The sequence below is a fragment of the Amia ocellicauda genome, chromosome 4 (genome assembly GCF_036373705.1).
Source record: "Amia ocellicauda isolate fAmiCal2 chromosome 4, fAmiCal2.hap1, whole genome shotgun sequence".
Classification (NCBI taxonomy): domain Eukaryota; kingdom Metazoa; phylum Chordata; class Actinopteri; order Amiiformes; family Amiidae; genus Amia; species Amia ocellicauda.
Window position 1 is genome coordinate 16,245,177 of NC_089853.1, and position 25,737 is coordinate 16,270,913.

At 40.8% G+C, this 25,737-nt stretch overlaps 1 protein-coding gene across 1 annotated transcript in view; it reads right to left on the minus strand.

Annotated features, from left to right (window-relative positions):
- Nucleotides 1-24,463, minus strand: part of mob2a (MOB kinase activator 2a) — a 102,780-nt gene extending 78,317 nt beyond the window's left edge. The window contains exon 1 of the mRNA XM_066701108.1: nt 24,381-24,463. Coding sequence (XP_066557205.1) covers nt 24,381-24,397 — 17 coding nt within the window. The 5' untranslated portion in view covers nt 24,398-24,463. The remainder of the gene's footprint in view (nt 1-24,380) is intronic.
- Nucleotides 24,464-25,737: the final 1,274 nt, after the last annotated feature.

The window sequence follows — 25,737 nt, forward strand, 5'->3', positions numbered from 1 at the left end:
GACAGGTTGTCAGCTCATCCCCTTGTAGAAATTGAAAAAGAAGGGAAGAAAGAATAAGGGAGACAGGGGATCAAGCTGTACAGGGTCGCTTCTGTATTTAAATGTAAATGCCCCTCATCATTTCTAGATCACAGACAATCCCCATATCATCTTGTGGTCGGAGTCAGACATCCTGGCTGAAGTTTAGAAAGGGATCAGGCCATTTAGTCTCAGATCAATGCCGCAGTGTTGGAATTATCAGTTGTTCCCAGAAGCCTCTAGTCCATAATGGAGATGAGGCAGACATGCTCCTTTCCCCAGCCTTTGCGCTGCCTTTATTTATTTAAATGCAAGTGCACTGAAACCAGAAAGGTCACCTCCTCCCCGAGGTCATGGGATTATGTAATGGGGCTGTAATGTGTGTGCCACAGCGAGCGCGTGAGCTCTCTGTACAAGTCTGTCAGTTCCGAGCCTGCGTCCCCATGCTAACAGTACAGGAATGTAAACAAGGCCGACTTTCTTTTGTTTTCTTTTGGGGAGGGGGGCCTCAGTCCTAAAAAAGCAAGTTCTCTGTCCCTTGCTCTCCATAATCAGTCACAAACTGCTCTAACACACTGCCAAAACACAAAGAACAAAAACCTACAACACAGTCTGTAAACATTCAGAAAATGTTGTTACGAGATGTGAGCACATCAGCTGTGGCCATGTGACAGGCCGACACACATGAATAAAGGCGCAGGAAAAACAGCCCCACTCCTGACACTTCAAGCGTAATTAGGTTAAATGAAAATGCTGATTATTAATACTATACTAAAGTAGGAAATCTCATTGCTCTTATCTTATCCATAACAACACTGTGGTTCTAATTGTTAAATGTACCTTCCATTTTCTTCTTCCTTTATACACTCCAAGAAAAGGAATTCAAACATTGAGGTTTGTGCAGTGTCAACAAAACCAAAGTGATTACTCGCTACTTTAATCCGGTTTTATTGCTAATAAGGAATAACAGTGCCAAAGAAACATTGTGCAGTTGTTTGGAATATGCTTACAACATTGTGTTCCAGGGACTACTTGTAAGTTGCAAAATCTTAATACAGGTTTCCAATTGAGCAAATGAGGAAACAACATGCTTAGACCAATCCTTTCTTTGCAGTCACAGTATTTCTCTTCTGAGTTCTCTGACTGACCTGCCTCTCAATCTGAAATGAAAAATTGCTAACAGCAGTTGCATAACTGCTGCAGATTCCTATAGATTTAGATGATCCGTTTATGTCTTTCAAAGTGTGCCTGTGAGTACACAATTGGTTTACAAATAGTTAACTGACTCAAAGTTGTCAGCTTTCTTCAATAAAACATCACAGTAAGGTAGCACCAGAGTCAATACAGAAAGAGATGTGTGAAGGAGGTTCAAGTGGAGGAGATTATGGAGGTAGCCTATTACTGGTTCCTCCTTCACATGGATTTTCCCAATCACAATTCAGCACCAAACTAGTCCACGTAGATACTACCCTTATCCCTAAAACCAAGTGTCCAGTAAAGACCTTCAGTTATTCAATTATGCAAAGTCCAGTTTTGCTGGGTTTTGTATAACCAGGGATTCTGGGAGCAGCAGTCAGCAAAAGGCAGAAAGATCCCAGAGCAAAGGGGTTCAGGGGAAGACACTGAATGTGCAACAGAGAATCTTTGTAAATCCCTTTTTTTATTTTTAAACAACACTTTGTGGGCAAATGGGAAGCCAAGCTCTCTCTATGGAGACTTATTGAGCAGCCAGGATGACTCGCTCAACAATGGGGAATTCTGCCTTTGGGGGACGTCTCGTGAAAAGCAAACCGTCCAAGTTTGAAGAAAATACATTAAACCGACCCCAGGAAATTAAACGACAATACGCTCCCCACAGAATCTCTCAATTGGATTAAAAGTGTGGGAAAGATGCTGGGAGCCAAGTTATTTCAGAGGCACGTCACAGGAAAAAATGGTCACGATATTTGAGGGTCCCTCTAGAGACAAAGTCTGACCCACTGCATGTCTGGGAAGTTTGACCGGTCTGGGAGACAAAAATGCACATGGCAAATTTAATGAAATAAATAAGAAAATGGCCTGGAGTTAAGTTAAGCCTTTCAGTGGATCATATGTAAACTTATGTTAATTGAGCTCATAGCCAGCATTACTGCTTTACAAATGTCACCAATAGAAATGGCAGTGAAATGTGAACACTTGCAAGGACAATTGACTATTCAGTGACTATAGGAAAGGATGTGCTCAAACCTGAGCCCTCCAATCGGCACTGCCCCTCACAGTTCCGAGAATGCTATCAAAGTCTGTAACTACGATCTAAGAATAGAAAGAACACGCGCTCTATAAATTGGTCCATCTTTCAAATGACCTCAAGCATGTCTTTACCAACTGCTTCTAAGTATAGTCGTCCGAACATCCTGATTGAGAGGGGTGACAAGCACAATACTGCATCTGAATTCACAAAAGCAAGTCACAAATTAGGAGAATCGCACCCAGAGCTTTCACCTCCTCATTCAACTTCAACGCTCTCCTCCACATTCCCATGTTTATCTCCGCACTGAGGGAACGATAACGAGGCGGTCTTTGGACACCCACCAGCTCCAGGGATTTCCAGTGCAGACTGGGATTGAAGCCCAGGACTTCGCAGACACGCACGTTGGCTACTAGAAAAGGCAGTTGTAGAAGTTTCTTCAGATTGCATTATTTCAGCCATTCATTCATTTCCAAAAGTTATGACTGCCGTTTGTGGACCTCATTTCGACACAAACCCAGGGTGCCTGTTCACAGATCATAATCATCTGGACAACGAGTTAGCCGAAACTGTGATTGCACCCTTTTGCAACACGAAATAGACACAAATCCCACAGCTGTAAAAACCAAGCCGTTAACACTTTCTCATACAGCGCGCATTGAATTGAGCAAACGACACGTTTCCGGCCCTGTTCCCATGTTGTCCTTTCTTATGTCACAGACATCTGCAGACACCTCTCCTAGTTGTCTGGATTTCAACACTATGATCTGGGTTCAAGGAAAAACCCATTTAAGGGTGAAATGAAAAATCTGTCAGCTGATGACATAACCGTGTGAAACAGACTTTTCACGGGGGCCTTCAAAACAACATTACATATATCCTGATTCAACGCTCTTGTACAGAGCTTTACTAGGCATTATATTGGTGACAGCGGATTGTAATGCAGTAATTGCTGGAGATATACGGAGTTTGATATTTGAGGTTTAATTACTCTTTCTATAATCTTATACCCATGTTGCATTGATCCTGTAAAAGGCCAATAATATATGGCAAGTGCATTCCCTGGCAAGAAACAAAAATCAACAAGGGGCTGAAAAAGAGCTTCCTCTGGAATGTGTCTTTTATGCTTTCAGTTTCCACTGTATTCCCAAACTGAGCACACCTGGGAGAATGGGGAAAGCATTGCATAGAAAAACCGCAAGACATGAAATGCTTCATTCAATAACAGGATTGTCAGTGCTAGACTGCACTTTTTGTATGTTTGTAGTTATTATTTTCACCTAAAACATGCCCTTAGTTGCCCACAGATGTTTAGTGTACAGAGTGATGACAAGTGCATCTTTTACCACACACAGGACTGCATTAGAGATTCATTCAACGGACAGGAAGGGGGTGTAGTAATTTTCACTGGGATCCTCACTCTCCTTCTCCTGCGCATCTTCTTGTTTCTTCCACTTTCAACAATAACCTTGACATTAACCACTTGAAAAGGCAAGAGACAATTGACCATGCAGTCAAAATTGAACCCAAGAGCTACAAAAAACAAACGGCCCTCAAACTCACAAATGGGTCCCAGCTGCCTCCAACGATGCTAAATGACACTGCATTGATAAGTCATGCATTTTTCATGCTGCTGTATACGGGCTTTGCGTCATGCTGCCAGTTAGCGGGTACTTTGGCCAAATAAAGCTCCAATGCATTATTCAGCACCAGTGATTTCCTCTAAAAATACTGCTCCCCTAAGAACAGCAATAGCAGTAGTCGCCACAACGCAGGGAGGGATGGTGAGTTTTAGCATGTCAAAGGTGAAATTGGATCAGGTCAGATTGGCACACCCACCTGTTTACCGCGGAGCTGTGGTGTGCAGATCATTAAATCTTATTGTTGCAGACATCTGTTCAAAGCAAACAAGTGTGACCAGACCCGACGAGATGGGAAGTTAATTGAATGCAAGTGCGTCAGAGAGCAGTTTACTAGCAGGGAGAGAGAGAGAGAGAGAGCGGAACAGAGCCACGAGAAAATTCAAACTGGAGGGCAGAGGCGGAAAGCGTGCCACAATCTTTGAAACAAGACGAGGGTTGTTGCTGCTCATTATTTATGAGCTGAGTTCTGGTGTACTGAAGAATAAAAAGCTGCTTAAATTAAACAGATATCCATTTTAAAAGCTCTTATGTTCATATTGTCCATTTTAAGATTTTATTATGGAATTCAGACTTTTGACTCTTGAGCCAACCTTGACAGACCAGAGAGCAACTGATTAACATTCAATTTGGATGCAAACACAGGCAAAGGCTCTGCTCCTCTTATGGACTGAATCTGTAGGCAACTTCACAGAGTTTCATCCCATGAAATAAAGACAAGCTGTCAATCAAGCACTCAAGGTTACATGATTACTGTAGCCCTCCTGTTTTGGATTTCACTCGTGTGGAATAACGCGTTGAAGCTTTTTGAAACACCATTCAATTCACCTAATCTTTATTCCTCCTCAGTGTCTTTAACATTGTATTTTAGCAAGGTGGGCCACTAACTAGGCTACTGGGCAATTGTCTAGCATTGCAGTCAGGTCCCCTTTCTGGGCTCACCTTGAAGAGTTGATGAAAAGAAAAGCGACGACCTTGAGAGGTTAAGAGAGTGCGGGAGAGAGTTGTAGTCACTGTGCAGCTTTACCGAAAAGTAAGGTGGCCCATCCCCACTACACCTGCACTTCCTGTCACACAGGAAGCCACACCAGCCAGGCAGACAGTGTGAACTAGGATCTCCGCATAGTGGTTTTACAGGTCACCCTCCCCCCCTTCTCCTCCCTGCAGCTCCCTCACAGCAGGGGCATGCAGAGGGACAATAATCTTTTTTAAAGCTGCCTTCGAGAAGACAACAGGCCGCGGGAGAGTCGGGGCAGCAGCGGCTGGCGGTGGGTGGTGTACAATTATTATTATTATTTTTATTTCTTGGCAGACGCCCTTATCCAGGGCGACTTACAACATAAGTGCAAAAATACAGAGAAGTACAAGGCATTGTACAATGCAGACAAACGACCGTGGGCAGCAGCTAGGGCTGCCCTGTGCCGATGGGGGTTGGAGGGCCAGCTTCAGAAGACTAGGCCCCTTGTTTGCAAGACATCGCTGGAATGTACATTACGGCTCTGCCCTGATTGTAGCGATTTAGGGAAGCCTGCATACCCAGCCTGATATAACGCAAGGTAATCCAATTAAAGAGCCATCCTTCTCCCTACAGGGGCAAACGCACTGCCACAGCCACACAGCAGGCTTCTGAAACACAGGGGCCCTGCTCACTCCTGCTCTGTCCCTCAAGCAGTCTTTCTCCTGGGCTCAGGCCACTCAACAGCACACACCTTACAGCTACTGGAGCTGTATGGGGATACACAACTAATGACGAGCACAAATACATATTCTGAGTCAATGACCTTGCCAGTTTGATGATGTGAAGGTAAATGTATCGCTCTATAAAGCTTCAAAGGCCAAACCTGGCTGGAAATGAGTTTTACAGCAAATCATAATATTGAAGACTTTTGTTGCTTGTTAAATAAAATGACAACATGAAAAAGGTCTTCTTTTTTCTTGAATTGAAAACAAGACAGAGAGCCATACTCGTAAAGTCCAATGGTCTTGAATGAAGGAAAAAAATAAATAGATTCTGGATCATACTGCCATCTCAAAAAGAAACCACATTGCCAAGAAAGACTCTTACATTGGCAGGTGAAAAGAGTTATGTGACACTTCTCAAGCACATTGCTGTCATTAGAAATAAAAAAAACCTTGCATCTACAGTCTTGTAATCTGCGCTTTCTTGACCGCAGTATTCAAACACATATACAGCATGCAGCTATGTAACAACATGCATCCAGGAGAGCTGCGCAGGCAGGGTTTGCACATTCCAACTGCATTATACCACGATAAACACCGGGTACAGCACGGAAACAACATCTACCCTGCCTGTAGCCAGTTAAACAGTCCTGTGTATGTCACGGACAACAGCTGACTCAGACATTACAGCTACAGTGCTGCCTGAGGAACAAAACATTGTTGGGTGTTAAAATTAGGACAGTAAAAAGGGAACAGAATTCATCTGGTAACTTTATATTTTACCTTCATAAAATTATGTATTTACAGAAGCTACAATGGCCAGATAGCAGGAGGAAAAAATAACTCCCATGGCAGAGAAGTTTGATCCAATCCATGGATCAAGCTCTTATACAACCCAAAACCAGATGCCGGGTATTTCAGAGTAGAGTTGCATACACATATAAGTGGAGTTAGAGATATTGTTTTTTCTGCTTCTTCAAGACAGTCTGTACCATAGCTTGTAAAACCTAAAGCCTGCAGTGCACTGGGAGTCTGCATATCCTGCAAGAGAGATAATTGTTGATAATTCAAAGATACATAGGAGATGTAGTACACAGCCCATTAATTTACTGCAAATACAGTACTGGGGTTCAGATAGAAGGAATCTGTCAGTAGGAGGGGGCAATACTAACTCTTTAACAATTATATAATTACACATTTCTTTTTCCAAAAAAGCAGCAGATTTCCATTAGCCAAAGACCAGAATGCATAAAATCGATTAAATGAATGCAGCAGGTTATAAATATATACACTCTCTCTCACACCATCAGTGTTGATTTGTGCCAGATGGTGTCAAAGAAAATAAAAATTGATCCAAGGGGAAAAAAAAAATAAAAACAATTGTGTAAATATTTAACAGCCAATTGAGGAAACATGCTCGTTAACATGAGATGCAATGTTAATGCGTTGCCTCGGACACTTCCTGGTAAACAGTATCTGCCACAAGATACCTTAAACGATAGGCCTATATATTAAATCTGGTTTGTTATGTCAAATGGCTCTGTGTGTCGACCCTGATAAAACCATAACAGGCATCTAGGGGGGTTGTTTAAACCCACTGGAACTCAACATGGGGTTTTCTTGTACCATGGAGAAAGGGATTTGGCATGCCTTTCAACAGCCGTTAATTGGAAAGGAAGCTGTATGGAGCGCAGTACAGTACACACGACAGCTAACACACAAACACAAAACATACACCAGGGGAACTGACTGCAGAGTTGGGGGACTGGCACTGCTTGAGCTGGGGGGTGAGACTGAACATGAAATGCTTACTCTCCAGTGTCAACCTATCCAGATCAAAGAGGAGAAACAAAACCTGCAGAAACTAAACCAATGACACAGCGATCATAAGAAAATAATAAAGTGAAGTGGGAAACGGGGAATGAACAAGATTATCGTTGCTTTTACTGCTGTCATAAACATTTTTCTCTAAAGCCCTCGGCAGCCCGATTACAGAAGCAGGTCACATTCTCCTGGCTATTTCCCCTGCTGGTTTTTCAGTGACTCAGGCAGCATGAGGCGCAATTATGGCTGAAATTCTCTCGTAGCCACCCAAGGTATTCACCAAGGTCAAGGTCAGAGCTGTCCACAAGGAAACTGAAGCTCAGGAGCCATTTGCATTAACTGCTACACGTCCCATGAATGGCTTTCAACTCTTTCCCAGCAAAGTCACAATTACCCTTAACTCTTACAGCTGAAGCAGAAGTGTGTTGGGTTCAGACTGCACTGGGGCCGTTTTTGCTGAATGAGGCATCCTGAGCAAGTACTCAACTCTCTGTCCCTGCAGGTTCTGCTCCAGCTGTCGGTTTCCATCCCTGTGAGGGGGGTAGGGGCATGAGGCCTAATTAATGTCAAGTTGCAAGAAGTGGCCAGTTACACCGCTGGATCCTGAAGCTCCGAGCCACAGGGGCTGACCTTCCGTTATCGAATGTGGGAGGCACGCTGCTGTATGCCATCCAGACCCTGGTGTTAAGTTGCAGTGTTCCTACCCATCCTTCCCCCTTCACACACCAAGCTTCTCGGTTACTTCTCCCGAACTCACACTGCAGCGCACTGCTGATCAACCCAGCCACATTCAACATGCAATAAGCAATCGTGGGATGGAACAATTACCAACGTCTTGGATACAGTGCATTTACTGTATTCCCTGAATGGAAAATATAGATTTCTTTGTCCACTGGGATTCATAAGTTTGTTTTAAAGGCTTTGGCATTGTTTTTTCTTCGCTCACCTTTACCATGGGTATTCCACTATCTTCCGAGGGCTACTGTCATTCGATCCTTTATTTTATAGCTGCTTTAAAGGTCCTTATGGAGTTAATGTCATGCCTACTAGAAATAGAAGACAACGTTTTAAAAATGTCACCTTGCTGTCTGAGAATTCTCTGTCATTCTAGGCTGTGAATCAGGCTCTAAACTGAGCACCTATAACATAACTTTGTTTTCCATGACAGAACAAGGAACAAAAGCAGACAAATTCAGTTTCTTACAGTCTCTCTCCAGCAGCTTGCAAACCTGCATTGTAAACTGCACAGGCTAGATCATACACAGGCTTCAATACAAATTTTGTTAAGCAACAGAATCGGTTAGTGTAGACTGTATCTGGAACCAATATGCCTGCACACATGAATCAGGAACATAAAAGCACTGTGTGGAGCTTATCAAATCACTGTAAAACACATAGTCTGATTTTTGTGACAGAACTACTTCTTTGAAATTAGGGCAGATTTCTTGACTTAGCAAGCCCTCAGTTTTGAGCTTTTGTTGTTGTTGTAAAATTGCTGAAAAAACAACTGCTTGGAAGTGATCATCTTGTTCCTGTTAATGTTTAAAATGAAAGTACTTTGAAAGATAAAAGAGAAATGACAGTTTCATGTAATGTGGTTTTGAAATGTGTCGACCACTTAGATATTTCTCCTCTGTAATGTAACATGACTGTACAGGAGAGTTCTTTATTCACTGTGTTTTCATGGCCACTAATATTTCACTAGTATTGGAAATACTGAATATTCCAAATATTAGCCTATATATTCCACCATTTAAACAGCATATTCAGAATAAGAAACAGCATATTCCAAAAATCAGGATGAACCCACAAAAACAGAAAAAAAAGCAGGTACTTTTCGTTGTGTGCTGAATTTTCAATGAATTTTGAAACACAGCTGTATTGAACTGTTCAATGCATTGCACTGAATTAAGACCTACAAATACCTCAAAATACAATTCCATATCTAACAAAACAAAATAAGTCAATCTATTCTGAAATATTACGCTACAAGAACACTAGCTGTCAACAAATTAACAAGTAAACTTTAAACATACTTTCACTGCTCACAGGAAATTAATATTCCTCTTGGCATGTAAACAGGGAATAGAGAATTCCAATTAATGTAAGCAGAGCCTGTCGAATATATTCCAATGTCTTCTATTCTGAAGATAGAATATTCTGAATAGTCGAGCCATGTACATGTACTCATTGTTACCCACCTAATGCAATTGTGGGACAGCCAAATTGTAATTTGACTCGTTCGTAACATGCTTTGAGATGGTGTACAAAACTAAACAGGAGGAGTTCTGGGTTCCTACACTTTTTGACACCAAGCGCATTACATCTGGAAACACCATGATGACAATTATAACAATGTGTAGTTTTCTTTAACCACAGTTTAAATGATGCCATTATATTACATGATTTGCCTGGATTTTACATCAGACTCCCCTTATTTATTCAGTGTCATATCTGGTCCATGCAATTGGAGCAAAACAACTCTATATTCACTATGAATCTACAAAAAAATAAAAATATAAAATCATAACAATAATAATTATTATATAAATAAATGTCATGAAAGCCCTCACTGTGTAGCCCATGTATTACACACTGCTGCATTTGCACTGTGTTTAACAGAGCCCTCAGGGTACCTGGAGGCTGGCTGCCCCATTTGTAGACAACCTGGTTTGTATCATTGCAAACATCAGTCTATAGGCAACTGATTACAACACAACCAGAAACTGCCAAACCTGCTTTGGACTAACATATGTATATTTAAAGAATCCAATTTATTTTCCCTTCTTCTTCAACTTATGATAGTATCTGACACTCCCATCTGCATAGGCATTAATTCCCTGTACTTCAGGCCTTGACCAGTGCAGCTCCCGAAACTTCCCTCCTGGCCCAACCCTACTAGTTAATCTTTCAGATTGCAAGAGTCTCTGATCTTGTCCACCCACATACACATTATACTTGGAGTAGCCAAAGCCATTATACTGCCCTCACCCCCTCCTCATTACATTTGTTTTGAACAGAAGTGTACTTTGAGGATTTATTTTTTATTTTTATTTTGGAATCGCCATTAATTTTTAGTTTTCTCCCCCTAATTTTAGGAAACGCCAATATGTGCTAATGCATCTGGGCTTGTCACTATGAATCCCACCACCGTCACATAGTGGAGGGTAAGGAAGAGCAACCAGGCTCCTCCAATCCTGCCCGTCCTCAAGCTGTCCGTCTCTTCTCACCTTGCAGGCCTCACAACCGCACGGGAGGGATCAGTGTCGATTTGAGGATAGGTACTGCAAGCCTGCATGCACCCAGGAAACCGTCAAGAGACACTCACAACAAGCCGAGAGAAAACCCTGCTGATTTCACACAACCCAACACAGGTGGCGCTGAGCCAACTGTGCACTGAACTCTCCCGGTCACAATCAGCTAATGACACGAGTTAGATTTAAACCGGCAAACCTCAGCTCATGGGGCTCAGTCTGCGCTTATACCGACTGAGCCACTCAGGAGGCCCTGCTTCAAGGTTTTTACACACTGCACACCATATTCACTGCTTGCAGTGCTGAGAGCACATGCCACACCGGACACAATCATGTTTGAGAATAGGGGTCTCACACAATCCTTAACTCAAAGCCAAAAACACATGACAAGTGATGTGTGACAAGACAAGAGATCCCGAAGGCTTACTGCTCTCTGACAAATCCCAGCAGCACTTGGCCATTTGTGGGCTGACGTCTGGAAGATAGTGGCCACAAGCTTGGCTCAAATCAGCAGCCTGTGACTATAGGAAAGAAAAGAGGCTTTTACCACAAATGCCACTGGGGACACTGCAGTCTTTATTTAATATTGATTGTTTGTTTTATTATTTTTATTAAATAAGAATTTGCCTTGTATTTCTTATTTATTTCTCTTTTGGGCATGTCTGTATGCTTTGTTACCAATAGTTCACCACAAGATCTTTCTCCTGAATAGTGAGCCACACTTTTTAATAAATTCACTATCTGAGTCCTATTCTAAGAACTGTGCTTATCTTAATTGTCAAAAATTGTTTTTAATTTTATCCTGATTGTGTATGTGAAATGTCTATATTTTATTTACTAACTAAACATTAACTGCACTAAACATCTGGACTGGCAAAAGTGTTCCGAATCTGTGCCTTCAAAGTGCACTGTATAGAAGACTTGTTTTCCGGCTCGGTACGCAAACATAAATGATGAAGACTAAGTTGCAGAATGCTTAAGTGACCTGGTTCGCTACCTGAATAGATTTCACTACATACTGCAAGACAGATTCTCAGTGTAAACATTTCAGCTGAAATAACCTTGGTGAAGAAGCAATGGATGAAGTATAGCCTGAGTTAGAGAAATAAACAAATAAATAATTCTCCAGTAAGGCTTTTACATTTCCAGAGTGCACTTTTTTTGTTTTGTTTTTATGCGAGGAAAGCAGGGCTTCCAAGATAATTCAAAACAAAACCACATGTATGGAATTGAACTGGGCATTCTGGAAAACGGCCAGCATTCTCCTTTCAGAACAAGGGTTTCACTGCTCAGGAGACCCACTGAGAGCCCAGGTCTTTGCTTCTACCATGTTTTACAAAATGTGGAGAAAACAAAAAAGCAGATCGTGTTTTTTGTCTTTGTAGACAGGAGGTACGCTATGAGTAATTCCCATCAACGGTTCAGCCTCCGGGGAAGCTACACATTTTGAAGGCATTCTGAAGCAGTGAAAAGGCAAAGATAAACGGTGCTGGCTAAGTCAAGTCTTGGGCAGTCAGTGGGCCTCCCGGCTTGAGTTAAGAGAACAGGCAAACTTTACCGCAAAGACATCTCGTCCAGAGCACAGTTTTCCTCACACACAGACGAACAAATCCTTTGCAGCCTACTGGATGTTTTTCCCTTTTCACACCATTCTTTGTAAACCCTAGAAATGGTTGTGTGTGAAAATCCCAGTAACTGAGCAGATTGTGAAATACTCAGACCGGCCCGTCTGGCACCAACAACCATGCCACGCTCAAAATTGCTTAAATCACCTTTCTTTCCCATTCAGACATTCAGTTTGGAGTTCAGGAGATTGTCTTGACCAGGACCACACCCCTAAATGCATTGAAGCAACTGCCATGTGATTGGTTGATTAGATAATTGCATTAATGAGAAATTGAACAGGTGTTCCTAATAATCCTTTAGGTGAGTGTATAATGACATTTGCTTAGAGCTAAATGGGAAAATTAGAGATCCAGTCTGCTATAAGCAGAAAGGGAGAGGAAAAGATCAGAACACAATATCTGAGAGGGTTTACACTTGTCACAGGTCACTTATTTAGGAGAATGTTACCAATTCCACCCTCTCTTGGTTTTATTATTATTTTAATCAGATGGTCAAGAAATCCAATATGACTCCAAGCCATGTGGACCAGGTGTGGCTCACTGTCACACATCGTGTTTTTCTTTGTGGAAAGCAGAAGGAGAAGTGGACAGGTTCCTTCAACATAAAAAGAGGACATGTTTTCAAGAACTGATAAAAATGCAATGTCTGTTAACAATTCGTTGAAACAGATACATACAGTTACTGGTCAATGAATCATAATTAAAAGAGACAGCCAGTTGATATTGTTTCCCTTTCAGACTTGTGTTAACGCTTTGAAAACTACTGTAGCAATGGGGCAATTCAATTTGACATTAGCCTGGGAGAGGTCAGTCAATCTTTTCTAAGGGAATTATATCCACATACATACTTTATTCACCTGAGCTTCATGGAAGATAAAATAACTACAATGGAGCTCTTCAGAAAGCTGTGTCTGTGTAACAGAAGGGCAACATAATACAATCATTTTTTAGAAAAGAAAATGGAGAAGGGCTAAAAACCTTTATGATGGTGACTAGATTTATCTATTTAATGATCCACATGCAAAGAGCAGAAACTGATTCTGCAGCTCCAGTTGTTTTGTAAGAGTAATAATCTGGCCTAACTGGTTAGAGATGTTGGAAATGACCTTATCATTTGAGTAGAGTTGGCATGTTTTTGGTCTACAGTTCATATAACTTTTTTTTTTTTTAGTTTTTTAGGAATACAGACTACCATTCCTATGACAATGAAAAAATGCAGAGAACATACATTACTTTAAAGAACAGTTTGTATTTATTAAATACATGCCTACTACACCACCAACATGTTTCAATCTTTCTGAAAATCTTCTGGTGATAAATGGATCTAGTTTTTAATCTCTTCAACTCCAACCAGTCAGTCATATTCTAAACTGCATTGTTTTCTAAAATAAAGAAAAACATAAATAATATCCACATCAAAACATAAAACACCCCAGTATTTGTCTCTGGGGTACTATCCTCTCTTTACAACTAGTCACCTCAAAAGAGACCATTATGGATTTGAACCAGGCCCCATGGTTTTCTATTGCTGGAGCATTTTTCCATACCCAGAATCCGTCAGCAGTATTCCTGTTCCCAGTATTTTATTCTTTCTAGTTTTAAATTGAACTGGTAGTTATATGTGAAACAGCCAAACTGATCTGTCTCTCAGGCTGCCTTGGTCACTCTCGGTCTCCCAAGATTCAATCAATTCAAAATAAAGAGCATACAACACTGGCACAGCCTAGAGATGGATCTACAGTATATTCAAAATCATTCCAAAACTATGTGTAATTCATGTATTTAAATAACAATGTATTTGAAAGAAATGTCCCTTTACTTTTTCCATTTTCCAGGTTCCTTCCAATTTTGCACAGACACAAATGTACTTCAGTCCAGTCCAGTAACCTTGTTTCAACTGAGTCATTTGGGGGTTGTGTTTATTCTAAGCTTAGCCCTGTGGCTGTTGCTTTTGTTTTTGCTTGTTATTTTCAGTTATTTATCTATTCAGGTGACAATTCATTCGGCCTTTTGTCATAACTCATCAATCCAACTTTGAATGGTGAACTGGCTTAAAGGCATTGACAACATGATGGGGTGCTGAGGGATTCTGGGTATTTAAAAAATCTCTAGCAGAAGAAAACTACAGGGCTTGGGTTCAAATGTATAATGGTCTGTTTTGAAACAGCAAGTTGTGAAGAGACGATATGGGCCTTACGGGTTGAGCACAGACCTTACCTAAAGTGGGTTTGTGGCAAGCGATGTTAATTAAACATGTTGATCAAAATGTTGCTTCTGTCTTTGTTAATGATAACACCTATGTCAACAACATCAAGAAAATGACAGGAGACAAAATTCTCAGGCAACTAAAAGAAGGCCTAGACCAAGCCAAACCTTGGATTAGCCCGGAATTCACAAATTACAAACTCTATTAATAGTACTACTTTCTTTTCAAATTATAAGTAGTAAAAAACTGGGTTCTGAAGATAAATGAAACCACAACATCTTACTGGTTTGTATTTTGTGATTCGCGGGTGGGGCAAAGTTTCGATCTGGCCTAGTCCTAAAACTAAAACCATAGCCAAAACCATTTCCTCAGACTGATCCCGGACTTCAACGTCTGACCATTTCGGATGACTGTTTGGTGAGAATGACTCCATTAGATGCACAGACTTGGAGGCGGCTCAAAATACCACAAGGCCCTTATGAACTTGAAAAAGACTATGACTAAAATTAAGCAAAGGCAAGGCTAAATTAAAACCGGTGCCTAAGCAGGAGACTTTGCACCCACACATCTACTGCCTTTTATTAGCATGGTGGGGGGGGAGAAGAAGACAAAAATGTGTGCTTACCAGCTGGAGAGTATAAGCAGGTTATTATTGTACTTCCATTCTGAGCCTTAGAGTCATTCAACTGCGCACTTAGTCAGCGTTACATACCTGGGCTTCTTTCAAATTCAGAAAGCAAGTCTTCTGTCCCCCTGGTTTAACTCCTGTATTTTTGTGGTCTGTTTTGAGCTCTGTCTCTTAAAGAAGGGGTTTGGCAGGTCTGCTATAAGCACTGATCAAAGAACCACTAATAGCTCACAACGAGACAGTGCCTGCCCCCAGAAAGACAAAGCACTCCCAAAATATAAGGCCTCCATTACAGCCTGGTCTTAATAAAGTACAATGAGCCACCTTCATGTCATCTCCCATTCTAACAGGGGTTGTTTCCGTGGAAAGAAATAACAAAATGACAAGAAAGACACAGAAAGTATAGCACTCTAGTGGTATTATTTGCTTATAAGGGAAAAGGTACATCCCAAGATACATTCATTGTTGTTTAAAGGAGTTTCCCCACAATTCAAAGCTAGACAGAAAATTATTTCAGAGCTTACAAAATAGTTAGCCTAGATTATAACTAAGAAAATACATAATGCAGAATACAGCATAACTTTTAAAAAAACATTTTATTTAAAAAACTGAAATAAGTTGTCAGTTAGGATTTTTTCTTCTCCTACCATACAGTACCACATAAGAGTACAAATATTTTTTTCTTTTCTTTTTCTTATTCTTTTGTTTAAAGTAAAAAGACCCACAATGTGTTATCCACTAAAATATAATATTTTCCACGCAGAACCATTTAACTTCCACCTTTGAAAATTTTATTGAACAGTTAATGCTGTGGTGTACGTTCCATCGTTCACTAACCACTGGCATTCGAGATCTGCTGGCCAGCTCCTTTAATCCCTCTTAAGGCTCCACAACTGCTATATAATTACCATCTGCTTTTAAGATGTAACTACCCCGAACAGGTTTAAGACATTTGACCATTGTTCCCACAAGCGGATGTCTTGCGACTGTCCCTTGAAATAAAGTTCAGGAGAACCACAATCTGTGCTGAAGTACAATAAATCTCAGCCATGTATTTAACAATGCATTTGTCAATTACTACCAAAACTCTTTCAAAAGCATACACTTTAAAACCTTAAAGGATCAGTTTATAACCATCTTGTTCCCCGTTTATTTCCTCTCATTTCCCCCACATCCTCTTCAGTGTTCTTTGCAGTGCTCGGGTCTGGTTTCTACAGATATTTGTCTTTCCCTGTGGAGTAAAATAAATACATGGGAAGAGAGACACAGCTGGGGATTTACAAAGGCTTAAATGTGTGACACAAATCACACTGGTACATGCTTTATGGAATGTGGGCTTCAATGTGTGTGTAAACTAAACAACGCCCCCCCCAAGAAACAAAAACACACACGCACACAGATTCTTCCATATGTAACAAGTAGCTTTTTTTTTTTTTTTTCTTAAACCACAGGCAGGTCCACTTGTCAAAAACATTAATCTGCCGCAAGAGAAACACCATGGTTAGCCAGCCATTGGTGAGAGAACGGTGACCTTTTCTGACCCTGTTCAAAGAGCAGCTCTCTCTCTCTCTGGATGTCATACAAAGCAACCCCTCTGCAATAAACGGGAAGCCCAAAGTTTTGTATCAAACAATGAATTACTATAATATGGGTGCTGGCAGGAAACTATGCATTTGATGTTGGTTTGTCAAGGTCTGAGCTCAGAGGAGACATGCACATTGCTAGGGTCGATAATTGTTTCAATGCAGATGGCAGTTGTTGGCTTTGGAGGAAACAATAACAACACAACAACATAAGCCAACCAAAAAAAAAATCAAAAACAAAAAACAATACCTCCATGCTACAGCATACCAAGGTGGAAAACATGACCCTTGAGGTGCTAACAAATAATAATAATAATAAACAAATAACACCCAATAATGTTGTGAAAACAAACAATTTTGGTAAGGCAAGATATTTTCTTTTCTTTCTCAAAGTAGAAACTGCAAAGGCCCCCACAGGTCATTGGCTAACTACTACTAAATACCTCAGAAACGGTCTTGTCCCTGGATCTCCACGGTCTCTCCAGGTATAGGGCTCTCTACAACCAAGGCTGGAGAACGCTGACTGCTTTTGCTCGATATGAATCGCATTTTACAAGACTATGAAAAAGTTGTTGAGTTGTATACATCTTATTGTGTGGGTCTAAGGGAGTAATTTTTGCTGTCTGGTCTTTCAAACTGCTCAGACATTGTAGCCTGGATTATGTCCAAGGATGATGTTTCAGTAAACTTAGTTAGGTCAACTAAAAGCACTTCAAGTTATTATTGTATGTTCAGATCAAATTAGGTTCTCCATCTGAAGAAAGGTGGCATGTCTGTGGACTTGAGGAGGGACAGTGGCTCAACTAAAACAAACACTGACTGGACTACAGACCACTTCCTGTAAATGAACATTTGCTTCCCGTACAGTGGTTAAAATGTGGAAATCGTGTAAGCCTACCCATCTCTTAAGTTCTATTCATAATGTATTTAACATTACACTTTAAAAAAAAGACTATAAATAAATAAAAACATCAACCTGAAATGCCTCCTGGGTTTGAATGTAATCTCATACTGGCATGCACAAATGAAGCCACTGCCTCGTCGACTGTAAATGTGCAGATGGTGTTTCAGAGGGGTAATAAAATCCATTCTGCTTGGTGTCAAGCCTGCGAGATATGCAGAAACATTGACTTCAAATCTGGGCATCCTTTCCCCTTCAGGAGGGTCGAACTGGCACCTCCGACATGTAGGATCTGGAAGCTGATATAATATAACCCGTTCCTGATCATAGGCATGCTGCATCAAATGCCAACATCAGACTTATAAAGTTCCCAATGGCCAATGCTATCGGTGTGTTCATCTAGACATCTGAAACTGGCACTATCGTCTTTAGAGAAAATAGGACAATTCTGCTCTAAAGAAAGTCTGGCAGGAAGGTGTTTAAGTACTTAAACTAAATGCAGATTAGAGTCAATTTCAACTTGATGCATGCTCAATACTGGCAGGGTAGGGCAGTTTAAGCTTTTGCGTGGTTTGTGTGATAGGGTTTAACGCAATGTAAACTCTGATTGAGACTTCTGTTTTCCCACCTTCTTGCAATTCCCATAACTTGAGAAACAACTACTGCCAGGTTGAATATTAACTGTGCAATATAGTGATTACTGAATTAAGATTACTTTATAGATGCATACTGCATTTATACATCTATACATTTATAGCTTCATACACTTGTTTCATAATTCGGGGCAAGGAAAATACATTTTGCTATTCTCAGCAATAACAATCTGAATGGTATTTTTTCATTTCCATTGCTGGTTGATCAGTAGCAATCTTACTTTGGGGTTTTGGTGATCAGCAGTGCATTTACAGGAAAAATGTACTGACATAAAATTACAAATGAGCAGATAATAAGGGACATAATTAGAGAGAAAAATAAAATACTAATAATATACAAAATATTGCAATATGAATCAATATAAACTGTAATATTGTAATTTTTGTTATGTAATCGATTCAGGATATCTCACGCTCTCATTTAAATGTATTCATTAAGAGAATTGATTTACCCTAATACAAATAACTCACTTGCCCCTGTCAAATGGTTTTATAAAAGATAAATCCTATATCCCTAAGATTGGTAGCAAATGAAAGGACTCCATTCAAGTCAGCCTCTTGCAGTAGCTCATACTGACCCAAGGACCTCCTCAAGACATTCCCTGAATGATGTGACAGAAAGAGTCTATACACACACAGCTCTTGTAAAATAAAGTGCCTCCTGTCCTCACTCATCCATATGCTTACAATTTATTTGCATCCCCTGTCCTGTCTGATGTGTTTACTTTGAAGCACTTGTTTGGGTTGTCATTGCAAATATATTTCAGTACTTTGAATACCTCAAACAAATTTCCCCCAAAATGTATCCTATTCACTGGCTGGAGTGATTCCTGTCCATTTTCTGTGTTGTTTTTGTCCTTATATGACATACCTTTTCATTCCTGATGTTTCACCCTACTGGGGGTTTGGCGTTTCCGGTCTCATCATTCTCTTTAAAAGACAGGGTTTGTTTACATTCTAGCTTGCTTATATTCCATCCATTTTTCTAATTAATGCAGACTTGAAAATTTGACAGAAAAAAGGGCAAACTGTACAACCATTCAGTCCTGAGTATCTCCTTCAAACACTTCCTGAAAGTTTGCATAATTTATTCACTTCACATCCACCCATAAAGCACAAGGATGTTGAAATCCAATTAAATTCTAAATGAACAGACACCTCAAAGCTTGGGGCAGAACGTGAAAGGTCAGGAGATGAGAGTTAGGCAAGTCAGTGCACATAACACCTCAATAAATGTAAAGTTGTGTCACAAAACGGAGAAGCCTGTACGAACATGACATTGTTTATTACAAACTGAACATAATTGTAACTCCAAACACACCCCTGCAAATGTATGGAAACACATGTAGCAAGCTTAAAATATCCCACACCTGGGTTGGCTTACATAGGAGCATGCGTTCATCTTAAAAATGGTGGAACAAAAGAGGAAAAGTGGGTGAAAGAGTTACACAATGGGAGTTCTAATTAGGTTCTCTGTAAAACACACAGTGATCCTTGTCTCATTGGGGTATTTGCCCCATTAACTTGAGAACACAGTCACTGGAATGCTTATTGAAATGCAGAGGCCAATCCGCATATTATTATTTTTTAAACGTGCCTGATCCATCGTTCAGCGGTGGGGATTAAGCATCTGTCACAAAAGCCTGTTTCGCTTTCAACAGATGAAAAAGACAAATTTGGACTAATGTATGCCATCAGTGATGCAATCACCAGTTTCGGTCATTGTTCCAGCAGGTAGCCATACGTCTCTTTTGGCAACTGTGGGAATCAAGCCATTTTAAAGTTGTGGTCATCTCTTGGAAGCAAACACATTAAACTAAACTCATGGGAAACATATGCTGAAGTACAGTGCTGTGAGTGGGGAAAAATATTTATTTTTAAATTTAAGAGGTAGAGATCTGGGGCTGCCACGGGAGCGAGGCGTCCGTGCGATAAATAGCATATAAAAATATAAGTATATAAATATGAGGAATACAGGGTTGCATGCTTATATCTGTATGCACACCAAAATAAAAATAAAGCACATAATATGACACAGTCTGTAACAGTATAAAACGCAGCCGTGCGAGACGATACTTTACATTGTAAACAAGACCAAAATACTGCAGGAATAAATATAACATGTTCTTTCAAACCACTCCAATCACGGCGAGCTACGGACAGAGCACTGTTCCGTTCCTCTCCTCTCCTCTCCTCTCCTCTCGCTCCATCTCTCTCTCTCTCTACCTCTCAAATTAACAGTATGTGACGGTGCCGACTCTAAAACCAGGCATCAGAGAGCGCCGAGGCCCTCGAAGGGTGTCCTCAGAAAACACAGATTTAGTTTTGGCGATACCACCCTTCTAAAAACAAAACACAAAAACACATCCCTTGATGATCACGACATACTTTCAAATGATTTAATGAGACATGCGTACTGTCACTAAAGAGAGTCTTTTCATCAATTAACATAAACTATAACCTAGATAATATACCTTTTTTGTTTCCAACCGAGTTTCTTTGGAAGTGTACACCTACTGAACCTTCTGATTTAAACCAAGGACAGGCACAACTCTAATATCAGTCTTCAAACCTTTATAGCTTGTAGAACATATAAAGGAATGTCCATGTGAAAAGCAGTATCACACAATTCACATCCTGCACCGACGAGATCAGAGAGCAACAACCTTTGACTTATATTTGAGACTTGAGACTGGCCCAACCACAGCTAGGACCCAGTTCAATTACAGTCAAGGGAAGGCAATGACTCTGCAGTCCATGCAAATGGGAAGGATTCTGCAGAGCGATAGATATTTGAATTCAATTTACAAGACATTTAGTGCTATGTTTCCATCTGCTACTGCATCTAAACGATTCAATTTCAACTTCATGCTCAAAGGAGGTACATCCAAATCCTGCTCCCCGATGTTTACTGCAAATCATGTAGAGAGCTTATCATTACTTAAAATCATGCTTACCAAAACATGCAGCTTATAGACTCCTCCAATTTAATGTTTATATATTGTCTAAGTTATCTGAAAACTTAGATTGAGTACTGTAAAAAAAAGTTGACCTATTTACTTTAAAGCTTCTCCATTTGTACCAAGAACTTTTTCCAACTCTTTTAGGAGATCCATCTTGATGATGTCACTTCTGTTCTGTCTAAGCCAATGTGTTTACCTGAGCACGAAAATTCTGGTCATGTGCAGAAAACAATTAGGCTAGCATAAATCCAATATCAAAAGTCATGTTACCAATGGTTCAGAATTTTCCAAAAGTCAATTTTCAGGAAACGCCATATAGAAATTTAGGATTAATGCAAGCTGACAAAATTTGATGTCCAAATAAGATGCTACCCTCACCTCCTCTGCATGGATGTTACATAACAATGTGAAGTTTTTTGAGTGGTTATTAATTAATCTTATAGACAAAATCTGCTGGCTGCTGTGCAGTTGCTATATGGAAGGAAGAATGACATTTTTGTGAATATAGGAAGTCTTCAGGAAATGCCTATGGATTCATATTATTCAGTATACACTCACAAAGGTCAACAGCACGCCTGAAAGTAAAGAACAAACTACAAATAGATGAACAAGGAAAAGTTGAGTCTTTCAACTGAGGTCTACAGGAAACAGGCTTTTAATGTCTTAGAGACAACCAAAAAGTACCACTGTAAGAGGTAGGTCTGCCATTCAGGCCCCCTCAATTGCCCTTAAATAGGCTTCTTCCTTTAATGTTGGTACCAAATTCAAGAGCTACAGTTGCCAACCAGTTCATGCCTTACGTACTACTTTATGTGCCATATTCTTTTCCAAGTGATTTTCTGTTATGGTTTCTGCTTAGTCTCCTACATTCAAGCACCAGACTCTGATAGGCTAAGTAAATATTTACTCAAAAGAGTTTCTGAAAAAATGTTGTTCTCGGCGTACTGTCAACAAAGGTAACATGAAAAGGTCTAGTGAGGACAACTGAAGAAGTTCACTTGTGGTCTTTATATTAGATTACAAACAATGAGGACCACCCAAAGACGAGCTTAGATGTGCAGCAACTATGGTTCAAGTGCAGGTGAGAGGCCAGTGTATTACTTAAAGACAATATTAGGATAGTCACTCAGAGTGTCTTGCCTGGAGAGGAAAACGGGATCTTCACAGCTACAGCCTCTCAGGTCACAAGGAAAACATTTAATAGGGTTGTTAAATAGGCAGAAATGCAGTATAACCTAACTGCCTACTGGGCACTAAGGGCTAGACCAAATCTAAAACTTTAACCTACACGTGAATCACAAATTACTAAGTCGTACCCGATCGTGTTTTGATTTATAATTAGTATAACATTGCTTCTAGGAATCTATCAGACCACAATAGATTTGTACTTTGCGATTCGTGGGTAGTTTTGAATTGGTGCAACCCTAAATGTGGTGCCACCCTGCTTCGCTTGATTATCTTGAGTCCCACACTACACCCATACACTTGTGCATGTCTTTTCAGTAGTTAGTTTTGGGAATTACAATTTAGAAGAAAGAAAAACTAGATAGAAAAAAACAAGAGAGGGCAGCTGCTATGAGGTATTCCTTTAATCTCTCAACCAACAACCAACTAAAGTCTCTGCCAACAACTCCTTGACAGTCACTGTATTGTAGTTTTATGAATACAAGAGAGAAATTTACTTCAGATTTTGTATTAGCTGTGTCAGGTATTGAAGAAATACTTTTGAACATGCTCACACCCATACTGCACACTGACAATTGGTTTTGTTTGACAGGCATGAGGTCATTGTGCAAAATAAATACGTTTTTGTATTTCATAGCAGCTGAGTAAACGCTTATCGACAATGATCTTATCAACTGCGTTCATACATTGTTTTGTTTTTTAATCTTATCTTGTGTGAAATTCTACATGATGACCTGCATCATATAAAACATTTGTTAAGGAAACACAAGTTAGTACAGACTGACATTTCCAAAAAGGCAAAATCTCAAATTGACCCAGATAAGCTTGTATTGCATAATTTCTGGCATCATCATGAGCCTCTTAAACTGTAATTTCAGGTGCCTGATTTTATATTTATATTATATATATATATATATATATATATATATATATATATATATATATACAGTGGCATAACTTGTACTCACAACAATGATCAGATATGTAGCAGTGGTATTAATAGGACAGATATAGGGCCTAAGTATAATACACTTTGTTCTGTAGTACTCTCCAAGTGGCTTCATGTAATGTCACTTTTTATAAACCTGGACAAATCGAAAACCAGTTCAAAACAGGTCTATTTATCAACTGTTCCCTAAGTAGGACAGAGCAGAGCAGTGCAATATAAAAGCAAACAAGGGAGTTGACAATATCTGAGGATGCCTGTGCCAGTGGTGATCACCAGTCCCAGGTAGTGCTGTACATTTATGCATCAAACATGCATAAAGCAGGTGCACACACAGGTGCCGATAGATTTAAGTCCAAATACACACCAGCCCGGTGAAGTGATACAGATAGATATCCAGCTAAGCAGTCTGCGTCCGGCGACTGTCCAATTCTATTTCAGTATAGCGCCATAATAAGACGAGCAAGACCAGAAATAAAGTCGTCACACTGTCACACTCCCAAGCTGCACATCATTACAGAGACCAGCCCTGCGATCAGGGTTCATGCTCTCATTGTTGTCACTTCATTGTGTGCATTATTACACTGTGCGAGGCAGGCGAAATCCTCTTACATCAGCCCCGTCACGTCCATGTTTGAACGCATTCATCGATCCTTGTGGGGCAGCACGGCGGCGGGCCCGGGCCGCGCGAACAGCAGCTCGGAGCGCAGGGAAAGTGCGCGACACCCAACGCCAATCATTTCAATACATTTATAGTGTCCAAATGCAAGTGTATTCATTCGGACAAGAGCCCGTGTACATGCAACAGGCCAGAGTATGGTCACATACATTAGCGATTATTTTAAAAAATACAAAAAAAAATAACGTGGGATTTGGATTGGGGGGAGAGAGAGAGAGCAAGTGCAAACTGACTCTCAGGAGCTCCTGAGACTCAGCACTAGTATCATCGATCCGGGTTGCAGGCTCGGTTTCTTGACCATTTTAACAAACACAAAAAACAAAATCAACTCTGTCAGGTGTGCACCCGCAAGCAAACGCTGCACTTACCCCATTAACCAATCCATGACGGTTGGAAGAATAAATCCACTGAAAGCTGGAGGCGCCCCCTGCGTTATACGGGTCCCCCCCCCCCAACCCAACCCCCTTGAGTATCTCACTGCCTCCTCTTCTCTCTCGGGCACCGTCAGCTGCTCCTGGGGCTCCCGGGTCCGAAGCTGGGCTCCGCAGATATTAACAAGGGCATGAATCGTGACAGCGGGACCGGCGACAGCAGCTCCGCATTGACTTTGGAGGTGAGGACGGTGGAGAGCCAGTAAGTGCCTCAATTATCCCCGTAGTGGTCTTGCTGTGCAGGACAGCTGGGTCCCTTTCTGCAGCTTGCGGGACTAACGGGTTCGGGTCCTGGGGTACCCCTAATCTGTCCTCGGTCATGAACCCCTGGGCTCGGATCTTCCTCTCCTGCTGCCGCTGTTGCGATCAGGCTTCTGCCACATACAGGAAATCCGGAAGTAAACACAGATCCACCTCCACCTCCCCTCCCTCGTCGCCCGGGATGTCTTCCGTCCGGAGTAAAGACGATCTGCGGCGCAAGGCATCGTGGGAATTGTAGTCTTGATGAGAACGGGCTAGTTGAGATGTTCATTCTTGCCAAGCAATGGCTCATAGAAGTCTCCTCTGGTTTGGAATAGCTTACATGACAATGAATGTAATATTGTTAAATATATTTTAAATATTTCAGTGCAATTCCACCACATCACATCCTAAAGGTATATTTCTATTTTTTTTAACTGGGCCTATATTATTATTATTATTATTATTATTATTATTATTATTATTATTATTAACCAGCTGCTTAAACTAAGTTAGCCCTAAATGAAAACAGTACCTTTGTCTCCTCTTACTGAATTGAATTAAAATAAAAGCACTCTATACACCAATCAGCCAGAACATTATGACATTAAGTGAATAACACTGATCATCTCGTTATCATGGCACCTGTCAGTGGGTGGGATATATTAGGCAGCAAGTGAACATTTTGTCCTCAAAGTTGATGTGTTAGAAGCAGGAAAAATGGGCAAGCGTAAGGATCTGAGCGACTCTGACAAGGGCCAAACTGTGATCGATAGATGACTGGGTCAGAGCATCTCCAAAACTGCAGCTCTTGTGGGGTGTTCCCGGTCTGCAGTGGTCAGTACCTATCAAAAGTGGTCCAAGGAAGGAAAAGCGGTGAACCAGCAACAGGGTCATGGGCGGCCAAGGCTCATTGATGCACGTGGGGAGTGAAGGCTGGCCCGTGTGGTCCGATCCAACAGACGAGTTACTGTGTTGAAAAAGTTAATGCTGGTTCTGATAGAAAGGTGTCAGAACACACAGTGCATCGCAGTTTGTTGCGTATGGGGCTGCG